Source organism: Podarcis muralis, chromosome 2 (assembly GCF_964188315.1).
Source record: "Podarcis muralis chromosome 2, rPodMur119.hap1.1, whole genome shotgun sequence".
Lineage (NCBI taxonomy): Eukaryota > Metazoa > Chordata > Lepidosauria > Squamata > Lacertidae > Podarcis > Podarcis muralis.
This window is the reverse complement of record NC_135656.1, coordinates 107044221-107066213: the sequence shown is the minus strand read 5'-3', so window position 1 is coordinate 107066213 and position 21993 is coordinate 107044221. Positions and strand designations below refer to the sequence as shown.

General features: G+C 47.6%; 3 protein-coding genes across 5 annotated transcripts; 2 read left to right on the top strand and 1 right to left on the bottom strand.

The window, feature by feature from the left end:
- The first annotated feature begins 1394 nt into the window (after positions 1-1394).
- Positions 1395-11924, top strand: LOC114588406 (uncharacterized). 3 transcript variants are annotated; one of them, XM_028713677.2, is made up of 3 exons: positions 1395-2167; positions 4918-5014; positions 7273-11924. In XM_028713677.2, exons 1-3 carry the CDS (start codon positions 2108-2110, stop codon positions 8637-8639), a joined length of 1524 nt encoding a protein of 507 aa, XP_028569510.2. In that variant the 5' UTR covers positions 1395-2107; the 3' UTR covers positions 8640-11924. The 3 variants fall into 3 exon arrangements, with proteins under 3 accessions (XP_028569510.2, XP_028569512.2, XP_028569511.2); XM_028713679.2 differs by having other exon boundaries at positions 1397-2410; positions 4901-5014; XM_028713678.2 differs by having other exon boundaries at positions 1399-2410.
- Positions 11925-16509: 4585 nt separating this feature from the next.
- LOC114588408 (histone H2A-like) lies at positions 16510-17156 on the bottom strand. The gene has a single exon (XM_028713680.2). The coding sequence runs from the start codon at positions 16984-16986 to the stop codon at positions 16510-16512; it is 477 nt and encodes a 158-aa protein (XP_028569513.1). The 5' UTR covers positions 16987-17156.
- Positions 17157-20079: 2923 nt separating this feature from the next.
- On the top strand, positions 20080-20606 carry LOC114588596 (histone H2A-like). Its single transcript, XM_028714002.2, has one exon. It carries the CDS (start codon positions 20093-20095, stop codon positions 20567-20569), a length of 477 nt encoding a protein of 158 aa, XP_028569835.2. The 5' UTR covers positions 20080-20092; the 3' UTR covers positions 20570-20606.
- The last annotated feature ends 1387 nt before the right edge of the window (positions 20607-21993 follow it).

Below are 21993 nucleotides of genomic sequence, written 5' to 3'. Positions count from 1 at the left end.
CCGCCAGGCTCCCTAGGCTTGCGGATAGCAGCCTGTTCTGGGGGATGGGGTCGGGGGAAGCTCGGGCTTCCCCCGCCCCAGGCCGGCAAGCTCCGGGAGCAAGCTCCGGGTTGCGCAACCTCGCCTTCGCTTCCGGACCCCCAGCCCCGAGGCTAAAAACGAAGCCAGGACAGCTAGCAGGATCCGTCCTGCTTGCTGTCATGGCTTCTTTGCTTTTTGGGGCTCGGGGGAAAAATAATAATCCCCCCCTTTATTTCCCCCATAAAAAAATAAGTGTGCCCTATGGGCCGGTGCACCCTATGGGGCGAAAAATACGGTATTTCTGCAGAAGCATTTCTGTACTGGAAATTCAGACACAAAGCTTCACATCCCCCACGGCTGCCAGGTGAACATGCCACTGCAAGACCCATCATCCCTAAGGTGGGTGGGGTTGAAGTCCAGTAACATCCCAAAGGCTACAGGTAGGGGAGAATTCGTCTCCCATGAGACAGTGATGGGATGATAGGTGGGAGAATTCGTCTCAGAGCTAAACATTTATCATCTGTTATGATCTGACTGCTGCAGCCAGTTGAAAGCCACTCGTGAGTATCATGTGTTGCTTGGCAAGTCAAACGTTTTGGCTCCCAAACGCTGCAAACCCGGAAGTGAGTGTTCCGGTTTGTGAAGGTTCTTCGGAACCCGAACATCCGATGCGACTTCTGCAACTTCCTGCAGCCAATCGGAAGCAGCGCCTTGGTTTTTGAACGTTTTGGAAATCGAGACTCCGTTCGGCTTCCAAGGTACCACTGTACCAGCATTGATCCAGCATTGCAGGGGGTTGGGTTAGATTACCCTCCGGTTGTCTTCCATCCCTACAATTTTATGATTCTATGGAAGAGTGTACCTGGGGGCGGGGGGGTAAAGTCAAACTGCTGGAGAGTCACAGCGCCTGCTGTGGCTGTAGAAACTGATGTAGGAGAGACCTGTTTTGTTGCAGGTGGGGCAGATGAAGGTATCCAGTTGTGCCGCTGGAGATGCCCCATGGGCTCCTTCCAGCGGTCACCCCCCCCTCTGTTGATGCCTGACCTGTCTGAGCAGAGCAGGCTGATTCTTGACCAAGTTGATCACCCTGTGTGCCCTGCACCCATGGCAATCCCGGGGTCTGGAGGAACTGCATGAAGGGAGCCCTGACCATTAGGTCCAGTCATGACTGACTCTGGGGTTGCGGTGCTCATCTCGCTTTATTGGCCGAGGGAGCCGGCGTACAGCTTCCGGGTCATGTGGCCAGCATGACTAAGCCGCTTCTGGCGAACCAGAGCAGCACACGGAAACGCCGTTTACCTTCCCGCCCAAGCGGTACCTATTTATCTACTTGCACTTTGACGTGCTTTCGAACTGCTAGATTGGCAGGAGCTGGGACCAAGTAACGGGAGCTCACCCCGTTGCGAGGATTTGAACCGCCGACCTTCTGATCGGCAAGTCTTAGGCTCTCTGGTTTAACCCACAGCGCCACCATCTCCTGGTCATAGGTGCCGGCTAACTGGGTGCCCAGGCACCCACAAATTTCAGTGCCAGGGTCATGCATGCTGCATGGCACCCACGGCCTCGGGCACCCACAATGGCGGGGCCACCCCTGGTGCCAGGGCACAGTCATGATGCCTAATTGAAGCAAGAACTGCATCGCAGGCACAGTCTTGGTTAAGAAGCCGACCCAGAATCACAACTCCTGGGAGCAGGTAGGCTTTAGGACCCTGAGGGGAGCTGACACGTAAGAGATCTTCGGGCGCAGTCGCCACAGGAAGAGGATCTCCTCGGTCCCGTGGCTGTCGGAGGAGGGTTTGCTGCCGATCCTGGATTCGTGTCTCTTCTTGCACGCTGCACGCGCGTTTCCTGCGTGTATTTGCAGAATCCGCGAGACCTCCAGGAAGTGGGGGGTCCCAGTAGATTCCAGTCTGCTCTGCTGCTCACAAGGCGGGGGAATCGTGCGGGGCGGAGTTTAGAAACCCAACTTTGCCCGGAGAGCCGATCCGATCCTGGGGGAGAATCTGAGATCCCCCAGATGGAGCGACCAAGAAAGATGATTCCTGTGGTCCGCAGCTTGCGATAAAGGAGCCTGGCGCCTCTCTAAATGCAAACGGGAGGATGGTGTAAGGAAGACGCCGACCAGGCTGGATCAAGTGGGAATCCGGTAGGCGGGAGGTGGCTGGAGATCTGCTGAGATCTGGATGGTTTGCAGTAGATCGGCAAGGGCTTCCTGCGCTCGGTCGTCCCATCAGCAGTGAAGAAATGATGTTCTCCACCTAAACATAAATTCCTGAAATGGGGGGGGGGGGGGAATCCCTAATCAGGAATAGACTTCCGCGTGAAATTCAGCTCCGGCTCAATTCATTTCTGGCCCTGGAAATAAATTATTGCTGCTCAGAAACACAAGGTAACTGCACCGGCGCCCTTAAGTGGTTTTGGATTATAGCTCACATCCTCCCTGACCTTTGGCAGTGCAGACTGGGGCTTCTGGGAGTCGTAGTTTGAAGTATTAAGAAATCACCGCACAGGCTGTCCCTGCCCTAGAGCAAGGCTTCCCAAACTTGGGTCTGCTGCTGTTTCTGGACTACAGTTCCCATCATCCCTTACCCCTGGTTCCTGCCAGCTAAGGATGATGGGGGTTGTAGTCCAAAAAAATAGAAACCCGCATTTGGGAAAACCGCACCCTGGAGGTATGCCTTTTGCATCTGGCCCTGGTTGGAAAATCTTGAGTCTTCTAGGTAAAACTAAATAGGATATCAGACAAACCTGAAGACTGACTGCCTCTGATTTAGCCATGCACTGTGTGCAGCTCCAGCCAATGGCGAGTCTCCCAAGTCAGGAAAGGAAGACCTGTGGCTCTCCTGGCACTGTGGGACTCCAGGTCCCATCAGCCACAGGCAATGTAGCTAGTGACCAGGGGTGGTGGGCGATGTTGCCCCCAGCTATCCACCCGCCCCATCCCTGCCATAGGCAGTTCCTAAGCCAGGCACCCCCAAACTCGGCCCTCCAGATGTTTTGGGACTACAGTTCCCATCATCCCTGACCACTGGTCCTGTTAGCTAGGGATGGTGGGAGTTGTAGTCCCAAAACATCTGGAGGGCCGAGTTTGGGGGGGGGGGCTGTCCTAAGCCTTCTCAGGCTAGCTTCCTGAAATCCTGAGGTGCCTGGGATTAAACCTAAGACCACCTCCACCACAGAGCAATGGCCACCTTCCCCAATCCCAACCCAATCCTGCGCACGTTTCCTTTGGAGCAAGTGCCAAGCAAGACTCACTTCCTAGGAAGCTTGTTTAAGGGTCACTAATTTAAGTCGGCAGCGGCCTGCACAATTTCCTGGAAGTGGGTCCAACACAGACATCTTCTGCACTATACCATTAAACCAGCGTCATGCCACTTTAAAGGCCATTGCTTCCCCCCAAAGAATGCTGGGAACTGGGAACAGTGTTATTTAACCCCTGGGAACTCTGGTAGCTCTGCGGGTGGAATAGGGATCTCCTACTTGCCTCACTAGGCCAATGGCCCATCCAGACCAGTACAGTGGTACCTCAGGTTACATACGCTTCAGGTTACAGACTCCGCTAACCCAGAAATATTACCTTGGGTTAAGAACTTTGCTTCAGGATGAGAACAGAAATCGCGCGGCGGCGGCAGCACAGTGGCAGCGGGAGGCCCCATTAGCTAAAGTGGTGCTTCAGTTTAAGAATGGACCTCTGGAATGAATTAAGTTCTTAACCTGAGGTACCACTGTATCCTGTTCGCCCCATGGCCTGTGGGGAGGTTTGCTAGCAGGACATGAGCACAACGGTACTCTGCCCCGCTGCAGTTCCCAGCGAGTGGTAGTCAGAGACATATAACGACCCTCAGCACCTTTAACGAACTACATTTCCCAGAATTATTTGGGGGAAGCCATGACATTTTTTTGAGCAGAATGGTACTGCTTTCAATGTACAGGACGGATGGGGATGTGGTGTTGCTGTGGGGGTCTGGTGGGCATTAAAATGGCGGATAAGCCAAAAATTGATCAGTTATGCAGAGTTGGCTAAATTAACATATAAATTGCGGGACAAGGACAACTGTGACTTTAAGGAAAAATGGGAGCTTTTTACAAATTATTTAAAAAGACAACAAAATGAACTGGACTCCTTGGCAGGTTTTGAATAAACATACACAAATTTTTTGGTTGATAACATGTTAGATAGATAATATAAGGATATGTACAATTTTATAACATGCAGAGAATAATATGTGCTGAGAAATCAGAGAGAGGAGCTGAGGGAAGTCTTTGGTGGGGGAGGGAAGGGAGGGGGAAAATAATGTATGTGATTATATGGTTTGATAATTTGTTATGTTGAAATTGATGATAAAAATAATTAAAAAATAAAAATAAAATGGTGGATAAGCCACAATGCCTGGCACTGTTCAGAGCGCTGGGTGGATCCTCCCTGATGCCCAAGGATGTCAGACATTGCCCCTGCTTAGTATTGTCATACAAGTATATGAGTGTCTCCAGCCTCTTGACGATTTTGGCTGCGTTTTTCTGGAGCTTTTCCAGCTCTACCAGGAAACCAAGCTGTAATTCCTGCATTAGAATGGTAGAGTTGGAAAGAGACCACACGAGTTATCTAGTCCAGCCCCCTGCAATGCAGGATTTGTTTGCACGACCCTGAGATTAAGAGTCTGATGCTCCACCAACTGGATTACGTTTGAGGTCCCTTCCAACTCCATGATCCTACGAAAATCTGCTCCAGAACCTACTCTGCTCTGCACATGCTTGGATGATTATAATCTTTGGCGCTTCTCATCTTGTAAATGCAGCATTTTGCTGCAGTAGGAGCCACAGGCCTTGTTGGAATCTGCCAGCCCCTTTGCCTTTGTTCTGGCTTCTCTTTCCTGATTAGGTTTTCCTTTCTTAAAGCCTAAGGTGAGGTTGAGGATGGAGAGAGAAGAAGAAACATCGAACCTGGACCCCCAGGACCCTAAGACAGAGGAGATGCCAAGGAATAGCAGCTCAGGTAAGGACTCGGACAGAAAAACAAAACAGAAGAGTATTTCAGTGGAAACCGTGTAAGTCAAAAGTTTGATTTCATCATGTAAAAGGTGAATGTGTTGCTGGCCTTAGGGTCCCTTCTGTCTGGTGCGCCTAAGAGGCTGCCTTCTGAAGTCAAACAGAATCCCTTCCGAAGTCCATTTGACTTCCAAAACGTTCGAAAACCAAGGTGCGGCTTCTGATTGGCTGCAGGAAGCTCCTGCAGCCAATCAGAAGCCCCATCGGACGTTTGGGTTCCAAAGAACATTCACAAACCGGAACAATCACTTCCGGGTTTGCGGCATTTGGGAGCCAAAACGTTTGACTCACAAGGCGTTTGTCAACCAAGGTACGACTGTATATCCAAACTGGCTATCCTCTGGCCCACGATAAGTTTCTCATTTCACAAAGTAGGAGAATAAGCTAGCATTTTTGTCTATATTTGTAACTCTTGCAAAGCTATTGAGAGACTTAAAAGATGCATGCTTAGGTACATGTTCATAGAATTAAAAGACAGTAGAGTTTTTTGTTTTTTTAGTTTGTTAGATTTGAGAATGCGGGTCTGTGACCAGGAAGAGCCTTCAGGGGCTGCTGTGAAGGGTGTGGATGCGAAACTGATAAACAAGGCAGCTTCTACTTCTTTCTCAGGCTTCCAAGGACATTCCAGTCGGGCCCCAGCTTGTGCAAACTCCTGCAGTGCAAACTCTGGGATGTTTTCAGCTTTTGAGAGATTAAACCAACATGTCACAGTCGGCTTTTACTCTCAACGGCTGGCAAAACACAAAAGAATTCCAGCTACAAGCAGGAAATCTCTCTTTTTAAAAAATTCTATCCTATTCAATGTAAAACAACAACAACAACAAAATCCTGGACCTACAGAAGTAGCCTGGCCTTTTCCATGACTGCAAGTTTCAAACGTGGAAATTCTCCTTGTACAGGAGGAAGCATTCAAATATTTGGTCTCACGGCCTCCACAGGCCAGTCCCACTTCTTCCTTTAAATATATGCAGCAGGTGTTGGTCACCTCAATGCCCCTTGTGCCCACATGCTTTCCCCCCCAGGACTCGCAGCAACAGAATAAGCTGAACCGAAACAAACAGGTATTTGCCTAAGGAATAATAGGAACCTGAACAAATTATATATATTTTTTGCAAATTCTATGTGCCCTTTCCTTTGCAGCAATAACAACATTGTTTTGCATTGTTTTATTTTTATTTTATTTTTTAAAAAAGAAGCCTTGCGGAATCCAAAAAAAGGCCAAATCCTAATCGGCAAACATTCAGACCCAACACTAGTTGTCCGGGGAAACTCATGGTAGATAGATGGGACTTTAACTGTTGGTGGACGCACCCCAAAGTAAGAACTTAAGAATAGCCTGCTGGATCAGGCCAGTGGCCCATCTATTCCATCATCCTGTTCTCACAGTGGCCAGCCAGATGCCAGTGGGAAATACGCAAGCAGGATCCGAACGCAAGAGCCCTTTTCCCTCCTGTGGTTCCTAGCAATTGGCCTTGCTCCCGTCGCTCAGCCCGGACACTGAGGTCCAGCTCCAAGGGCCTTCTGGCAGTTCCCTCACTGCGAGAAGTGTGGTTACAGGGAACCAGGCAGAGGGCCTTCTCGGTGGTGGCACCCGCCTTGTGGAATGCCCTCCCATCAGATGTCAAGGAAATAAACAACTGCCTGACTTTTAGAAGACATCTGAAGGTAACCCTGTTTAGGGAAGTTTTTAATTTTTGATCATGTTTTTAATATTCTGCCCAGAGTGGCTGGGGAAATCCAGCCGGATGGGTGGGGTATAATTAATAAAATTCTTATTCTTAAGAAGCCTTGTTGCCTCCAATCGTGGAGATAGAGCACAGGCATCGTGGCTAATAGCCATTGGATAGCCTTTGTCCTCCATGAATTTGTTCGATCCTCGTTTAGAGTCACCCACGTTTATTTATTCATATTTTATTTGTTAGATTTATATACCGCCCGTGGTCACAAGATCTCTGGGTGGTTCATAGATGAAATACAAAGTAAAAGCACAAATAAATAGTGAAATCAAAAAGAAGGAAACAATAGTGGGCCCCCTGCCTCCCACAAACACATTCAAAAGGCTGTTCAAAAGGCTTTTCCCTGCTGAGGCTCCTGAGACCCATTGCCTATCAGATATGGGGCTCCATCACCAGAATCTGCCCTGGTACAAAGCAGCTCCTTCCTGGTGTTCCTGAAACGACCTCTCTTGTCTTTCATTTTCTCCAGAAGGCGATCAGACGGCATCAGCTGCTCTCGCCGCCGCCACAGCTGCCGTGGCCGCCATCACAACCGTCGCGGGGATCCAGTCGCGCATCTTTGCGCGGCTGGCGACACGCCGGAAGCTTCTGCCGCGAGGGCGCGACGACCTGGCCGAGCTGGAGGAGATGGTGGAGACGGCTGCATCGGTGCGCCTCCGGGCGGTGGTGGAATCGAGCATCGACTCTCTGAAGGCCATGATGTGCTCGTGCCTCTTCCAGTCGCCGGCCGTCCTGGCCGGCCTGATCGACGAACTCTACATCATGGAGAGGGCCTTCTGGGTGCAGCCGGGCCGCTCCGAATGGTGGGAGAAGGTGGTTCTGCCCCACTGGGACGACCAACTCTGGCAGGAGAACTTCCGCATGAGCCGGAGGACCTTCATGGAGCTGTGCGACCGGCTCAGGCCCGTCCTCGAGCGGCAGACCACCAACATGCGCGCTCCGATCACCGTCGAGAAGCAGCTGGCCATCGCCGTCTGGAAGCTGGCCACCCCGGATAGCTATCGCTCGGTGGCCGAGTGCTTTGGGGTGGGCCGCTCCACGGTCTCCAGGATCGTCATGGAAGTCTGCCAAGCGCTCTACGACGTCTACCACCACGTGGTCCACCTGGCCGGTGCCCAGGAGGTGATGGAAGGCTTCGCTGCCAAGGGCTTCCCCCACTGCATCGGAGTCCTCGACGCCACCCACATCCCTATCATTGCCCCGGCACACAGAGCCACCGAGTACATCAACAGCAAAGGCTACTACTCCATGGTCCTGCAAGTACTGGTGGACCACAGAGGCAGGTTCACGGACGTCTACGCGGGGCGCTCCGGGAAGCTTCCCGGAGCCCGGATTTTCCGCGGCTCGCCCATCTTCCGTGCCATGAACCAAGGCACCTTTGGTCCCAGCGTGACCGTGGACGTGGGAGGCGAGCAGTTGAAGCCGGTGATCCTTGGAGACCCCGCTTACCCGCTGCTGGCCTGGCTGATGACTCCGTATGGCGGGCACTTGGACGCCCGCCAGCAGCGGTTCAACGACGCCCTTGGCCGCTGCCACGCGGTGGCAGAGTCCGCCTTCGAGCGCCTCCGGGGCCGCTGGCGGTGCCTGCTCTCCCGCCTGGACGTGAGGGAGCGCTACGCCCCCCGGGTCATCGTGGCCTGCTGCATCCTGCACAACATTTGCGAGACCAGAGGCGAGCCTCTCCAGGAAGGCTGGCAGGAAGTGGTGAGGTCCGTCTCGCGGTCTTACCAGCAGCCGGAGAGGCAGCTGGTGTACGCGGCCAACCCCCGAGCGCGGGAGATCAGGGATCTTTTGAGCACGTACATGGAAAGGAGAGAGTGGGGGAAGTCGGACTGAATCTGTTGCTTTCCCCTAAAGGAATCCTCATGGCTGGTCTTGGAAAGAACGGGGCCTTCTCTGCAGTGACTCCTCGCCTGTGGAATGCTCTCCCCAGGGAAGTTCGCCTGGCGCCTTCATTATACACTTTTAGGCAGCAGCCAGAATTGTTCCTTTTGTTGAACTGATCAACATCCTATACCCTTTTAAAATGCGGCTCTTTTTTGGGCAGGTGTTATTGGGTCATTGTTTTTATTTTGATTTTAAGTATTGTGATCTTTGCTGTGAGACCTCCGGGTGTAGGATGGTATATAAATTCAATAAATAAATAATAAATAAATAAGAAGAGACCATCTCTTCTGTCCCCATATGAAATAAAAATAAATGACTTATTTTGATGGCAGCTATGAAATACATGGGTCCTGGCTGGCTCTCATGTAGAGGGAAGGGATATCGTGGCATAATGGCTGAACACTTGTGCTACGAATTTGAGAGTTGCCCTCTCCTCTCTTGTAATGAGTCCACTCAGGTATCCTAGACAAGCTTCTCTCTCTCTCTCTACTCCGCCATTTGCAGCCTGCAGATAATAAAACTGACCTACCTTGCAGGCTTGTTGTAAGAATTGCAAAAGAATGTACCGTAAATTTCGCTCTATAACACGCAGATTTTTTCTCCTAAAAAGTAAGGTGAAATGTCTGTGCGTGTTATTGAGCGAATGTGTGGTCCCTGGAGCTGACTCTCCGGAGCGAAGGGGCAAAATAGGCAAAAATCAGGCAAAAATAAGATTGGGCGGGCGGGCGGAGGGAAGAGGGAAGGCGGAAGCTGTTGCTTTCCTGCATTCTGCCTCAGGGTCTTACTGCCCACCCGCTTCTGTTGCTGCGTTTGCTCAAACTCAACAAAGAGCAGGGCATCCCCTGCCCTCCTGGCAAGCAGAGGGTTAAGGAAATGATCGAGTCTTTCTAATTCTTTCCTAGTCACACTGCGTGCAGGCTCCAGCCCACCACCTCCTCCTCTCCATGCTCTAGGGACTCGCAGGCAGCCGAAAAACACGCAAGTGGGAGAGAGAGGGGGGGGGCTGGCTTGGGTGGGGTGGAGGGGACTTTTGCTTTACAATGGTAGGTTTCTCATTTCTTTTCCAAAAGCAGAGAGCCCTGCCCCCAGGCCCCTTCCAAATTACAGCTTCTCCAAGCAATGTACTGCTGGAGGGAGACAGTATGCTTGTTTGGAAGAGAAACCCTGCTTCCCTGCTCGTAAGTAACAGCAGGCTGGATTGCAGAGTGAGACATGGAAATCTCTGGATTTATATGCTGTATATCAAATATCTTAATCTATACTTTCTAACGCGGCAGGTAAATCAGAATCTCCTGAGCCAGGAGGATTACAGCATCTCTCCTCTCCCCTTCATTAAAAGCCTAATACTCTTCTTTGAAGAAGTATAACGTGAGAATGTTTTTTATATATTTTTTTAAAGTTCATTTCCTCATTGTGCGCTATACACTGATAATTGCTGCCACAATAACAATTGATTGAAAATGGAATTTAGTCCCCCCCCCCCCATAGAGAGCTGTTCTTCAAACGTTTAGCCTTAATACAGTGGCTGATGTAATACCCTTCTGCTTCACTAGGCATTTTATATAGGGACATTAAAATTGATTTTCTACATATTGGCAGATGAAAAAAAGTGTGTTACATGCCCTATTGCCCAAAAGTGTGCAAGCACAGAGCAAAGGTTGCAGTGACAGAGGTGGCCAAAAAAGAAATACCGTAAATAAAAAAGAAATCATACTTCGTATATCCTGTCTGTTTTTTCCTTAATAGGGACTTTTATAAGCATGGATCCACAGGATCTTTGCACCGGGTCACCCCAAATTCACCATCAGATAACATAGCATGTCCATGGCTACAGCCTGCACCAAAAAAATCACGCACCCACTGTTGCCTAGGGTCGCAGTGGTGCAAAAACGTGGTTACAAAGCATGGATCCTCAGGATTTTTGCATTGGGCTACTCCAAACTCACTGTCAGATCACATGTCTGTGGCCACAGCATGAACCACAAAAATCATACATCCACTGTTTCATTTAGAATATTTTTTTTCTTGTTTTCCTCCTCTAAAAACTATGTGCGTGTTATGGTCTGGTGCGTGTTATAGAGCGAAAAATACGGTATGTGAAAGGTTTGAATACGAGTACAGTGGTACTTTGGTTCTCAAACTTAATATGTTCCAGAAGTCCGTTCCAAAACCAAAGCGTCCCAAAAACAAGGCATGCTTTCCCCTAGAAAGTAATGCAGAACAGATTAATCCGTTCCAGACTTTTAAAAACTCCTAAAACAGCAATTTAACATGAATTTTACTATCTAACGAGACCATTGATCCAGAAATGAAAGCAATAACCAATGCAGTGTACTATAAAATAAAAAAACAGTATTATAGATGATATAAATTTAAAAATAAAAAAAATTACCTGCACTGATGATAGTCATTGTTTGGATGGGGTTTTTTATCCATTTCCGCAGTCACACAATCAATCAATCAATCAATCAATCAATCAATAGCTGAACCGGGTTCCACACAGTCACAAAAACAAATTAACTGAAAATGCCTCAAAAACAAAAATGCAAAATAAATAGCAAAACAAAAGCCCCAAACTTAATCTGTTCCTGAATTCTGTTTGACTTCTGAAATGTTTGAAAACCACAGTGCAGTTTCTAGCAGCAAGAATCCTCATCGCAAAGTACTGGAAGACACAAGATTTACCCACGCTGGAGGAATGGCAGACGCAGTTGATGGACTACATGGAATTAGCTGAAATGACTGGCAGAATTCGAGACTTGGGAGAGGAAATAATGGAGGAGGACTGGAAAAAATTTAAGGACTATTTGCAAAAACATTATAAGCTGTATGAATGTTAAGAATGTGCATGATTTGGAAACTTTAGCTTCAGCAACTTGATTTGGTGAATTTGGAAATTAAGTTATAAGAAAGACGAGGTAGACAACATGAAATAACTATATTATGTTTATTTTAAGGCACAAACAACTGAGATACAGTATTTTGAATTTAGAAACATAATATTTGAAAGATACAGTAAGACATGAAATAAGGTAACAAATTGCTGATGTTTTTATTGCAAAGAACGCAGGGTTCGAAAGATGTGGGGAAGTCCAGTTGGAATGGTAAAAATATTCTGGAAAGTTGGTTTTTACGTATTTCTTTTTTTCTTTGTTCTTTTCTTTACTCTTTATTCTGTAAATTTCTGACTGTTTGAAAGAAAATTTAATAAAACATTTTATAAAAAAAAACAAACCACAGTGCAGTTTCTGATTGGTGCAAACGCCCCAAAATAATAGCCAACAGCCACATCAGACGTTCGGCTTCCGAAAAACGTTCGAAAACCGGAACACTCACTTCTGGGTTTTCGGCCTTTGGGAACCAAGGTGTTTGAGAACCAAGGTACCACTGTACAGCCTGAATATTCCTATAATTATATAAAGCTGACAAGAAGAAGCAAATTGGGGGAAGGAAGGGAGAGGGGAGGGCAACCAATCTGTGGCAATCAATGCCCCCCCCCCTCGATATTCCCAAAGTAGAGTCTCTCAAAGCTTCGCTCCTAACTTCCCCTGCAACTGTCAAACTTTTTTCCACAGGTAGACACTGTGCCACCAATCACAGAGGCCCATGTGGCAGGAACAAATCTGTTTAATTAGGGGTTGGATGAGATTCACATATCTTCACATATACCTAGGATGTATTACCTCACCATTATAAATTACATTTAAAGTCAAAATGAAGTACAATTGACTCATTTTCTCCTTCCTTAGCACCCTCCCCATCACCCATAAAAATTAATGTGGGGACCCTAATATTCCAACCTACCTCGCAGTGTCGTAAGAATTGCTAAGAGAACGTATCGGTGTGTTTTCAGCAATCTGTTTGTTGTTGTTTAGTCATTTATTCGTGTCTGCCTCTTCGTGACCCCATGGACCAGAGCACGCCAGGCACTCCTGTCTTCCACTGCCTCCCGCAGTTTGGTCAGATTCATGCTTGTAGCTTCGAGAACACTGTCCAACCATCTCATCCTCTGTTGTCCCCTTCTCTTTGTGCCCTCCATCTTTCCCAACATCAGGGTCTTTTCCAGGGAGTCTTCTCTTCTCATGAGGTGGCCAAAGTACTGGAGCCTCAGCTTCAGGATCTGTCCTTCCAGTGAGCACTCAGGGCTGATTTCCTTCAGAATGGAGAGGTTGGATCTTCTTGCAGTCCATGGGACTCTCAAGTGTCTCCTCCAGCGCGGTAATTCAAAAGCATCAATTCTTTGGCGATCAGCCTTCTTGATGGTCCAGCTCTCACTTCCATACATCACTACTGGGAAAACCATAGCTTTAAGTATACGGACCTTTGTTGGCAAGGTGATGTCTCTTTTTAAGATGCTGTCTAGGTTTGTCATTGCTTTTCTCCCAAGAAGCAGGCATCTTTTAATTTCGTGGCTGCTGTATAAATGTTTAGAGTTATCCTTATTAAAATGTACTCAAAGTTGTGAGCTCTCGTTGCCCAAGGCTCCATTCCTTTGGGGACCCCCAGGTGTCTGGAACTAAGGGGCAGACCATCTATTCCTCTCCCCGCACTGAAATCCCATCGAGGTAAAATAACATCTGTCCCACATCTCCCTTAAAAGTAGCACCCCTTATGATCATTAATGAAAGGGGGGGTGAAGAGGGGAAAGCTGAAATGGATGTATAGAAAATATGGGAAGGGGAAAAGGCAGAGGGCCAGTGTGGTATAGTGGTTAGAGTGCTGGCCTAGGGCCTGGGAGACCAGGGTTCAAATCCCCACTTAGCCATGAAACTGGGGGGGGACTTGAGGCAGACTAAGCTATGCTGACACCTAGATAGGGTTGCTGCATTTGGTTATCTTTTCATCTGGGTTTCAGCTGAAAACCATTGTACAGAAGGTGCTGTTTTTCAAAATGGTAATGCAGAGATGGGAAAGCCATACCTGTTGAGTTTTTTGCCTGTGGAGGAGCTAATTCAGACACATAAACTTCACTTTCTTATCTGCTATTATTATTATTATTATTATTATTATTATTATTATTATTACAACCCTTCCATCAGAAGACCACAGAGCACTTTACACCACACAACTACATAACATAGTATCAGTACAATGTAGAAATCAAAACGATTATATAAATACAATTATAGCGGGAATATTTGCATATATTCCCTGTTTTGCCATAGAGGCCGCTTCTTCCCTGTCTTCTGCCATCCACCTTGTTTATTAGGATTGTTTGCTGTCCAGTGAAAGATATCTGCCTGCTTCTGTCCCTCTAAAGCAGCCTAGTCTGCAGAAACCAGCAAATGAAGCTTTTTATGGTATGAGGATGAAACATCTGCTCATGGCTGCAGATCAACAACAAAAGTGAAAGCTACCAGCTGTGACCACTGGGATTCTAACTTTGCCTTAGAGCAGGCAGGTGACACACCTGTCTCCGGATTAGGTGTCTTGGGTATTTAAAGGTGCAGCAAGCAACTCTGTGCAAGGTCTTTGCAAGCGGTTATAGACAAAATGACAGTGGAAGCCCCGTTGTGTAGCCCATTGCTAGGAGTCCATCTATGTCCGGACCTCTTGGCCTCTATGGGATGTGGACTAGATCAGATTTCGCCATCCTAGTGCCCTCCAGAGGCTTTAGCTGATGGGAGCTACAGCCCCCAAACATCTGGAGGGCTCACCAGATTGGCGAAAGCTGATCTGGTCCACATCCCACAGTGAGGCCACCTGTCCAATCTGCCTAGAGATTCTTAAGGAGCCTGTGATTCTGGGCTGCAAGTGCAATTTATAAAACTGCTTGTATTAACTTTTCCAAGAGATACTTCTGCCTTTTGGCCACTAGGTGGCAACCACATACGCATTTCTTGCAGTACGGTATTTCCATACTACTGTAGAGGAAAGGCTTGACCTGTTGGGTTTCTGCCAGCCACACAGCTGTTAGGGGCTCAAGATCCCTGGCCGCATGCCCAAAGGCTAAATCATGCTTTTGCTAGTAATAATAATAATAACAATAGCAACAATAATAATTTATATCCCAACCACCTGGCTGCATTTCCCCAGCCACTCTGAAAAGCTCCCAGAAGAATAGTAAAAATACAATAAAACATCAAACATTAAAAACTTCCCAAAACAGGGCTGCCTTCAGATGTCTCCTAAAAGTCAGGTACTGTAGTTGTCTATTTCCTTGACATCTGAAGGGAGGACGTCACTACCAAGAAGGCCCTCTGCCTGGAGACAATCTTTCTAATCTTCATGCTGCTGAGATATGGAGCCCAGATGCAATTATGTACTTAAAAGCTATGGACTGGCAACCGACTTACTAGAAAGGCTAGCCAGTCTAGTTATGTTAAGTTTAAGAGTTAAGCTATTTACTGGGCAATGTTTTCATCGGATTGTTTGTAAATCTCAAAAGTTGTACATTTTCCTCCAAATCTAAAAAATAATAAAGTGCTGAAATATTTCTCTGAACGTTTGTGTTTTCTTATGCCACTAGACCAGGGACGCGGGTGGCACTGTGGGTTAAACCACAGAGCCTAGGACTTGCCGATCAGAAGGTTGGCGGTTCGAATCCCCGCGACAGGGTGAGCTCCTGTTGCTCAGTTCCTGCTCCTGCCAACCTAGCAGTTCGAAAGCATGAAGTGCAAGTAGATAAATAGGTACCACTCCGGCGGGAAGGTAAACAGCGTTTCCGTGCGCTGCTCTGGTTCACCAGTAGCGGCGTAGTCATGCTGGCCACATGACCTGGAAGCTGTACGCCAGCTCCCTTGGCCTATAGAGTGAGATGAGTGCCACAACCCCAGAGTTGTCCAGGACTGGACCTAATGGTCAGGGGTCCCTTTACCTTTTTATGCCACACCCCCCGGGGGTGGGAGAGAGATGAAACCACTGATAAGTACAGGGTAAGTCCTTTAAAAGAGGCCCCGTGGATACCGAGTACACATGTTCCACGGGGCCTCTTTTAAAAGACTCACTCTGTATAAGACACATGGCTTCTCCTAGACAGAGGTGAGTTTGTCAGTTCTGCTTTGGGAATCTTTGGATTCTCACAGGATGCTGATCCAAAACAGTGACCAGAGACTGGGGGCAGGGAAATCCATAACACTTGTTCAACCTGTGTATTTCTGTTACCAGAAGAGCTTGTCTTTCCTCACAATCCCCTTTTGGTTTACTTCAAGCTGTCACTGTCTCAGCAACCTGTGAAAGGGGTAGGGTGGGGTGAGAGGCCTTGCTGCTGCTGCTGCTGCTACAAAGTGAGTCAGAACCCTTTGCAAATCCCCCAAGTGTACTGGCATTATGTAGCAGTTAGAGAATAGTGCAGGGCCCTGGAAGCAGTGCTTTTTGGTGCAAGTTGGTATTCAAAATAGTTGGAAAGCTGCTAGTATAACTGGCTGCAGGCTGTCATCCGACCATACAGCTAGATCCACCAGTTAGATAGGAAATCATCAGGTAAGTGGCCCATTGGAGCTATGCAATCCTTTTCCTAAAACATAGGGTGCTGGTGCTCATATGGATGCATTGTGCATCCAAGCACCAATCAGCTGTCATGGTCCCCAAAATTGCTAATCCGAGTCTCATAAATTGGGATTTCTCCTTACATGGAATTTGTCTCCAACGAAAGCAAGGGATCTGACCAGCTTAAAAGTGATTTTAGAAATGGCCTAATGTGACCCTGAAACCTCATTTCCCAGGCGCCTTAAAAATAAATGGGCCAATTTTCCAAGCCAAAAGCTTAATTTATTTACGAGTGGTTTCGTTCTTCTAGGAGCGTTGTAGGTGGCTCTGAAAAGAGCCTTTGGGTCTGGATATTTGGTCGCCCTCGGCAGGCGTTTTTGCCATTTGCTCCTTACTGAACTGCAACGGGCGCGGTGCTGGCCTTGAGGGCCATTTTGGTCCCTTTGGCGGCCTTGGTGACGGGTTTGGCCGCGGCCTTGGCGGCGACCGCGCTATGCAGAGCTTCGGTCTTCTTGGGCAGCAAGACGGCGTGGATGTTGGGCAGGACTCCGCCCTGCGCGATGGTCACACCGCCCAGCAACTTATTCAACTCCTCATCGTTGCGCACAGCCAACTGCAAGTGGCGCGGGACGATCCGACTCTTCTTGTTGTCCCTGGCTGCGTTGCCGGCCAGCTCCAGGATCTCGGCGCTGAGGTACTCGAGCACCGCGGCCAAGTAAACGGGCGCTCCGCCGCCGATGCGCTCGGCGTAGTTTCCCTTACGCAGCAGTCGATGGACTCTGCCCACGGGAAACTGCAGCCCGGCTCTGGAAGAGCGGGACTTGGCCTTGGCTCGTGCCTTCCCGCCTGTCTTGCCGCGACCTGACATCTTCAAAGGCTCCTGACTTCTTTCTCGACGAAATAACGAAAAGACTGCAGGTGTTTTGGAGTGGGCGCCTTTTATACGTTTCTTGAGCTGGCTGTGATTGGTCGAAGATGAACAAGCCAATAGAAAAAAGGATTCTATTTCTAAACCAATGGGAAGCGAGTGCGCGCGGGTGGGGTCCTGAGAGAAGGTTGTCAGATTAATTTAGGAGGGCAAATAATATCTCTGCTTTCTGTTCATCCGACCCTTCCTGAATATTTTTCTAATGGGAATATTGATGCTTTTGGCTTTTTTCCTTTTATTTTTACACATATGATGTTTGGTGAGAGCTGGGGATATTTTGCAAGTTTCCCCTGTGCATTGAATTGCTAGCCGATTCCATTGCTTATACATTTCCAGCGCGTGAAAGCTACAACGGTCCTCCAAGAAACCTGTTACGGAGTTTCCGTTAGACAATTTCCTGCGATACTTCGTTAAAGTGCCCCTCTAGACTCCAAGACTAAATATGCGCAGGTTGCGGAGGAGAAAGCAGAGGAGGGCGGGGCTTGATGCTCCTGGGCGGTTGGGGGAAATGGCGGCCAAGCGCTTCAGATTTTCCCGCCTTTTTCCTCCCCGGCACCTCACTCGCCTGCCTGAGGGAAAAGTTGCGCCTCTCAAAAAGACACTTCTGGGAGACGTTGTAAATTTAATCAGTTTTGACGTTCACATAGGCAAAAGAAGGTTACCAGCAAATAACATCTGAGGAGATATTTTATTGTAATATTTCCTTTTAAAATATAATCTTGGTTACGACATGGTTACTTTTCATGAACTTAAATTCTATTTCAGAAACTTTTCATTTTCAGTAATAATTACTCCTATGTATAATCTTATAAGTGGATGAGGAGCCACGTTCTCGTCTGTTGCCACAAACACAGCAGTCTTTATGGCAACTTTAAAAAACTAACAATTATATTCTGACAGAAGCTATTTTTCCGCTGCAGTCCCACATTTATCTTGCATTTTTTTAAATTTATAGATGTTAAGAATTTACAGATTGTATGCCCTCCTACCTGTGAGTAAGACACTGAATACAGTGGGACACACCTAGGATATACAACTTCTTCCAGGTATCTGAGGAAATAGGAATATCATACTGAGCTGCCTTTGTGTTATATTTTGGGTGTGTTGTTTCATTTTTAGATTTGATTGTTTTCTTTAAACGTGCACAGAAATATTCTGGGCGTTTGTATTAGGCGGCCAATAAATTGAAATAATAATAGGATAATTCTGTATGTACATAGTGCGTCTGATTTGATTCTCTCACAAGCGCAGACATAAATTGTTCCTGGTTAATTCACTGAGAGTCTGAAACCTGGAGAAAGATTTCAAATCTACGTTATTTCATTCATTCATTCATTCATTCATTCATTCATTCATTCGATTTATATACTGCCCTTCATCATAAGATCTCAGGGCGGTTATTGCCAACGAATGTCAGAGAGGCAGATTGAGCATGGCTTTTGTTAATTTCTGTAGCAGTCAAAGGTTTTACAGTTGCAGCAAAACAATTTTAGGAATTTCTGCCTTCACTTCACATCAGGACCGGACTGAGATGTGATCCAAGCGCCACTGTATTTTCCAGACAATTCCAGCATATTAGCCAACGCCATAAACTGTCTCTAGCTATTATTGTATTCATATTGCTATCCACTATCAAGTCTTTTTCATTTACCAATTGCCAAATCCGCACAATACTATAGAACCACAGAATATCCTGGCTTCCTTTCACCTTTCAATCATCCCATTTTTGTATAAACATTTTTGACACCACACAAAATCCTTCTGTTCCTGGATGTCCAAATTAATGCGTGAGGTTTTGTTGGCAGATTCCCCCCCCCCCCCTTTGGTACTTATCCCGTCCTTTACTCAGTGGGAACAGTCTGGCTTAAATATATGCATTCATTGACCTTTGTTACTTATTCTTAAATTACTAACCTAAGTTGTAGACCAATCAGAACCTACTTTTAAAGAATCCGGCGTGTATTAATCATCAGGATGATTAGTAAACAAAACCGGAGTTTGCGTATGTGCATAAAAAGGCTGACATCAAGGCAGCTTTCCCGCCTCTCCCTTCGCCTTTGCTGTTCTTACATAACGAAGAGCTTTGTGAACACGACAACCTGTTCGTTGTTTTGTGACATTTTGGTTTCTCCTAATAAATGTATTGTGGAATCATGGACTGAAACGTGCAGTTATGGCAAAGCTAAATCAGTATCAAAGAATCCACGATCCCCGAGTCGATACCACTCATAGGACTACCAGATGATACATCCCTAGTATGATCTCGCTAGGGAAACCTTTTTTGTTTTTGCTCAGTCGCCTTTGCATTGGTAGTCGCCTTATAAATTGCCTCCGGGTTTTATTTTATTTTATTTTTCCTTTCAATTTCTAATTCCACTTCGGTACGCAAGTATATTTGCCCTTCATACAGCGCGAGGGACACGAGATTGATCTGAGTAAAGACAAGAAACTCCTATCTGAGATTATTAAACACTGCAAACCACCTCGAGTGCGTGGAAGCCAACAGGAAGGAACAGAAACGTCAAAGGATTGGTTTGGGTTGCTGCGTGAAAACAGCCAATGAGGCAGTCTACATTAAATATATTCTAAATTAATATGTTCCCAATGATATGTAGGTTCCCGTGCCGGAAATGTACAGTATAAGCAAAGGAATCGGCAAAAACTCTATCCTGTACGCAGAGAAAACTTGCAAAATATCCCCAGCTCTCACCAAACATCGTATGGGTAAAAAAGCAACAAGCCACGAGCATCAATATTTCCATTAGAAAAACATTAGGGAAGGGTCGGATGAACAGAAAGCAGAGAGACACTATTTGCCCATTCTTCTACAATATAAGTATATTCTAAATTAATCTGTTCCCCTCTCCCAGGACCCCACCCGCGCGCACTCGCTTCCCATTGGATTAGAAATAGAATCCTTTTTTCTATTGGCCTGCTCATCTTCGACCAATCACAGCCAGCTCAAGAAAATAATAAAAGGCGCCCCCTCCAAGCAGCTGCATTCCTTTCGTTCTTTCGGCCAGACAGAAGTCAGGAGCCTTTGAAGATGTCAGGTCGTGGCAAGACAGACGGGAAGGCACGAGCCAAGGCCAAGTCCCGCTCTTCCAGAGCCGGGCTGCAGTTTCCCGTGGGCAGAGTCCATCGGCTCCTGCGCAAGGGAAACTACGCCGAGCGCATCGGCGGCGGAGCGCCCGTTTACTTGGCCGCGGTGCTCGAGTACCTCAGCGCCGAGATCCTGGAGCTGGCCGGCAACGCAGCCAGGGACAACAAGAAGAGCCGCATCATCCCGCGCCACTTGCAGCTGGCGGTGCGCAACGATGAGGAGCTGAACAAGTTGCTGGGCGGTGTGACCATTGCGCAGGGTGGAGTCCTGCCCAACATCCACGCCGTCTTGCTGCCCAAGAAGACCGAAGCTTTGCACAGCGCGGCTGCCGCCAAGGCCGCGCCCAAGCCCGTCACCAAGGCCGCCAAAGGCACCAAGGCGCCCCTCAAGCCCAGCACCGCGCCCGTTGCGGTCCAGTGAGGCCAAAAGGCCAAATTGCCCGGACCACGCCCGGCGAAAAAATAATCCAGACCCAAAGGCTCTTTTCAGAGCCACCCACAACGCTCAGAGAAGAACGGAAACACTGCCCCCCAAAATAATATTAAACCTGCGCTCGCTCGCACACTTCCCCCATTGCTTCGAAAACGCCTCCCTATCAGTTTACGCCTTTCTTAAAAACGCCTTGAGGCTGCTGGAGGTCGCAAGTGGGAAGTCTACATACACATCCCTGCTTGCTTTACAAACTTCAGTCCCATGGAAATCGACCTTTTCATCTGGCTGCCCACTTGCACATGATTATGACAGCTTGTTGAGCCAATAAACAACTATTTTCTGCTGCCATCCACAATACAGTATGAGCACTAGGACCCCATGTACTGTGAAAAGCACTGCGTAACCCCAACCGGGGACTAAGCAGCAACCTGATCCCCTAAATTTGCAGTTGCAGCCTGTAGCCAGGAATACTTAGTAGCTTTCCAACTTTTTATTTTGTATTCCAACATGCACAAAAAGACGCTGGCTCCAGTGCTCTGCTCTGTTTTCCACCTGCTACAGAATGCTACATCTGGGAGATGTGGAACTAGCATTAAAACGGATTGCTATATACCGGTAAATCCCTATATTTATACAAGTATCTACTTAAAATTAGGCCCCAATCATAACGGATATGGAGTAGCCACAACTATTATGTAATGCACTTGAGAGCGTACACATAACGGAAAGTGATGGGAGGAGGGCACCAAATAAATAGGAAGCCTATTTTTTTCTTTGCTCTGGGCTCCGTATTACACAAGTCTGCTCCTAGCCTGGGCTTTCTTCTAATGTGGATTTTCTCTGTTCTTCCACAAGCAAATCTGACGAAGGATCCAACTAGCGTGCATCCACCCCTAGTGCTGTTTGAAAATTGAAAGTGCATGCAGTATGGATCTCTAATTACCTAAATGTATTTTGATTCAGTTATCTGTGCACTGTGCTGTGAGGGGTTTGCCTCAGGGAGGCATTACTGAGAGGTAGCAATAATTTCGCGGGGTGGACGCTGGGCTATGGGTGTCGCTGTGAATCTGTCAAAATGATAGGTGAAATTGCAGTGGGTCTTGATAGGGGATCTGGGCTCTGAAATAAGATCTCAATTTTCTGCCCTTGGGGACATAGTTCAGCAGAATCCGTGTTTATCAGGACTACGGGGGAGGGAGAATGGCATTTTTGATGCCAGTTCCAGTAGTTTGATTACCACTTTCATGGCAGTTGCTTTTGCTGGGGAGATAGTCTTTCCCAGGGGTCAGCAAACTTATTCAGCAGGGGGGCGGGTCCACTGTCCCTTAGACCTTGTGGGGGACCGGGTTATATTGGCGGGGGGGGGGAATGAACGAATTCCTATGCCCCACAAATAACCCAGAGATGCATTT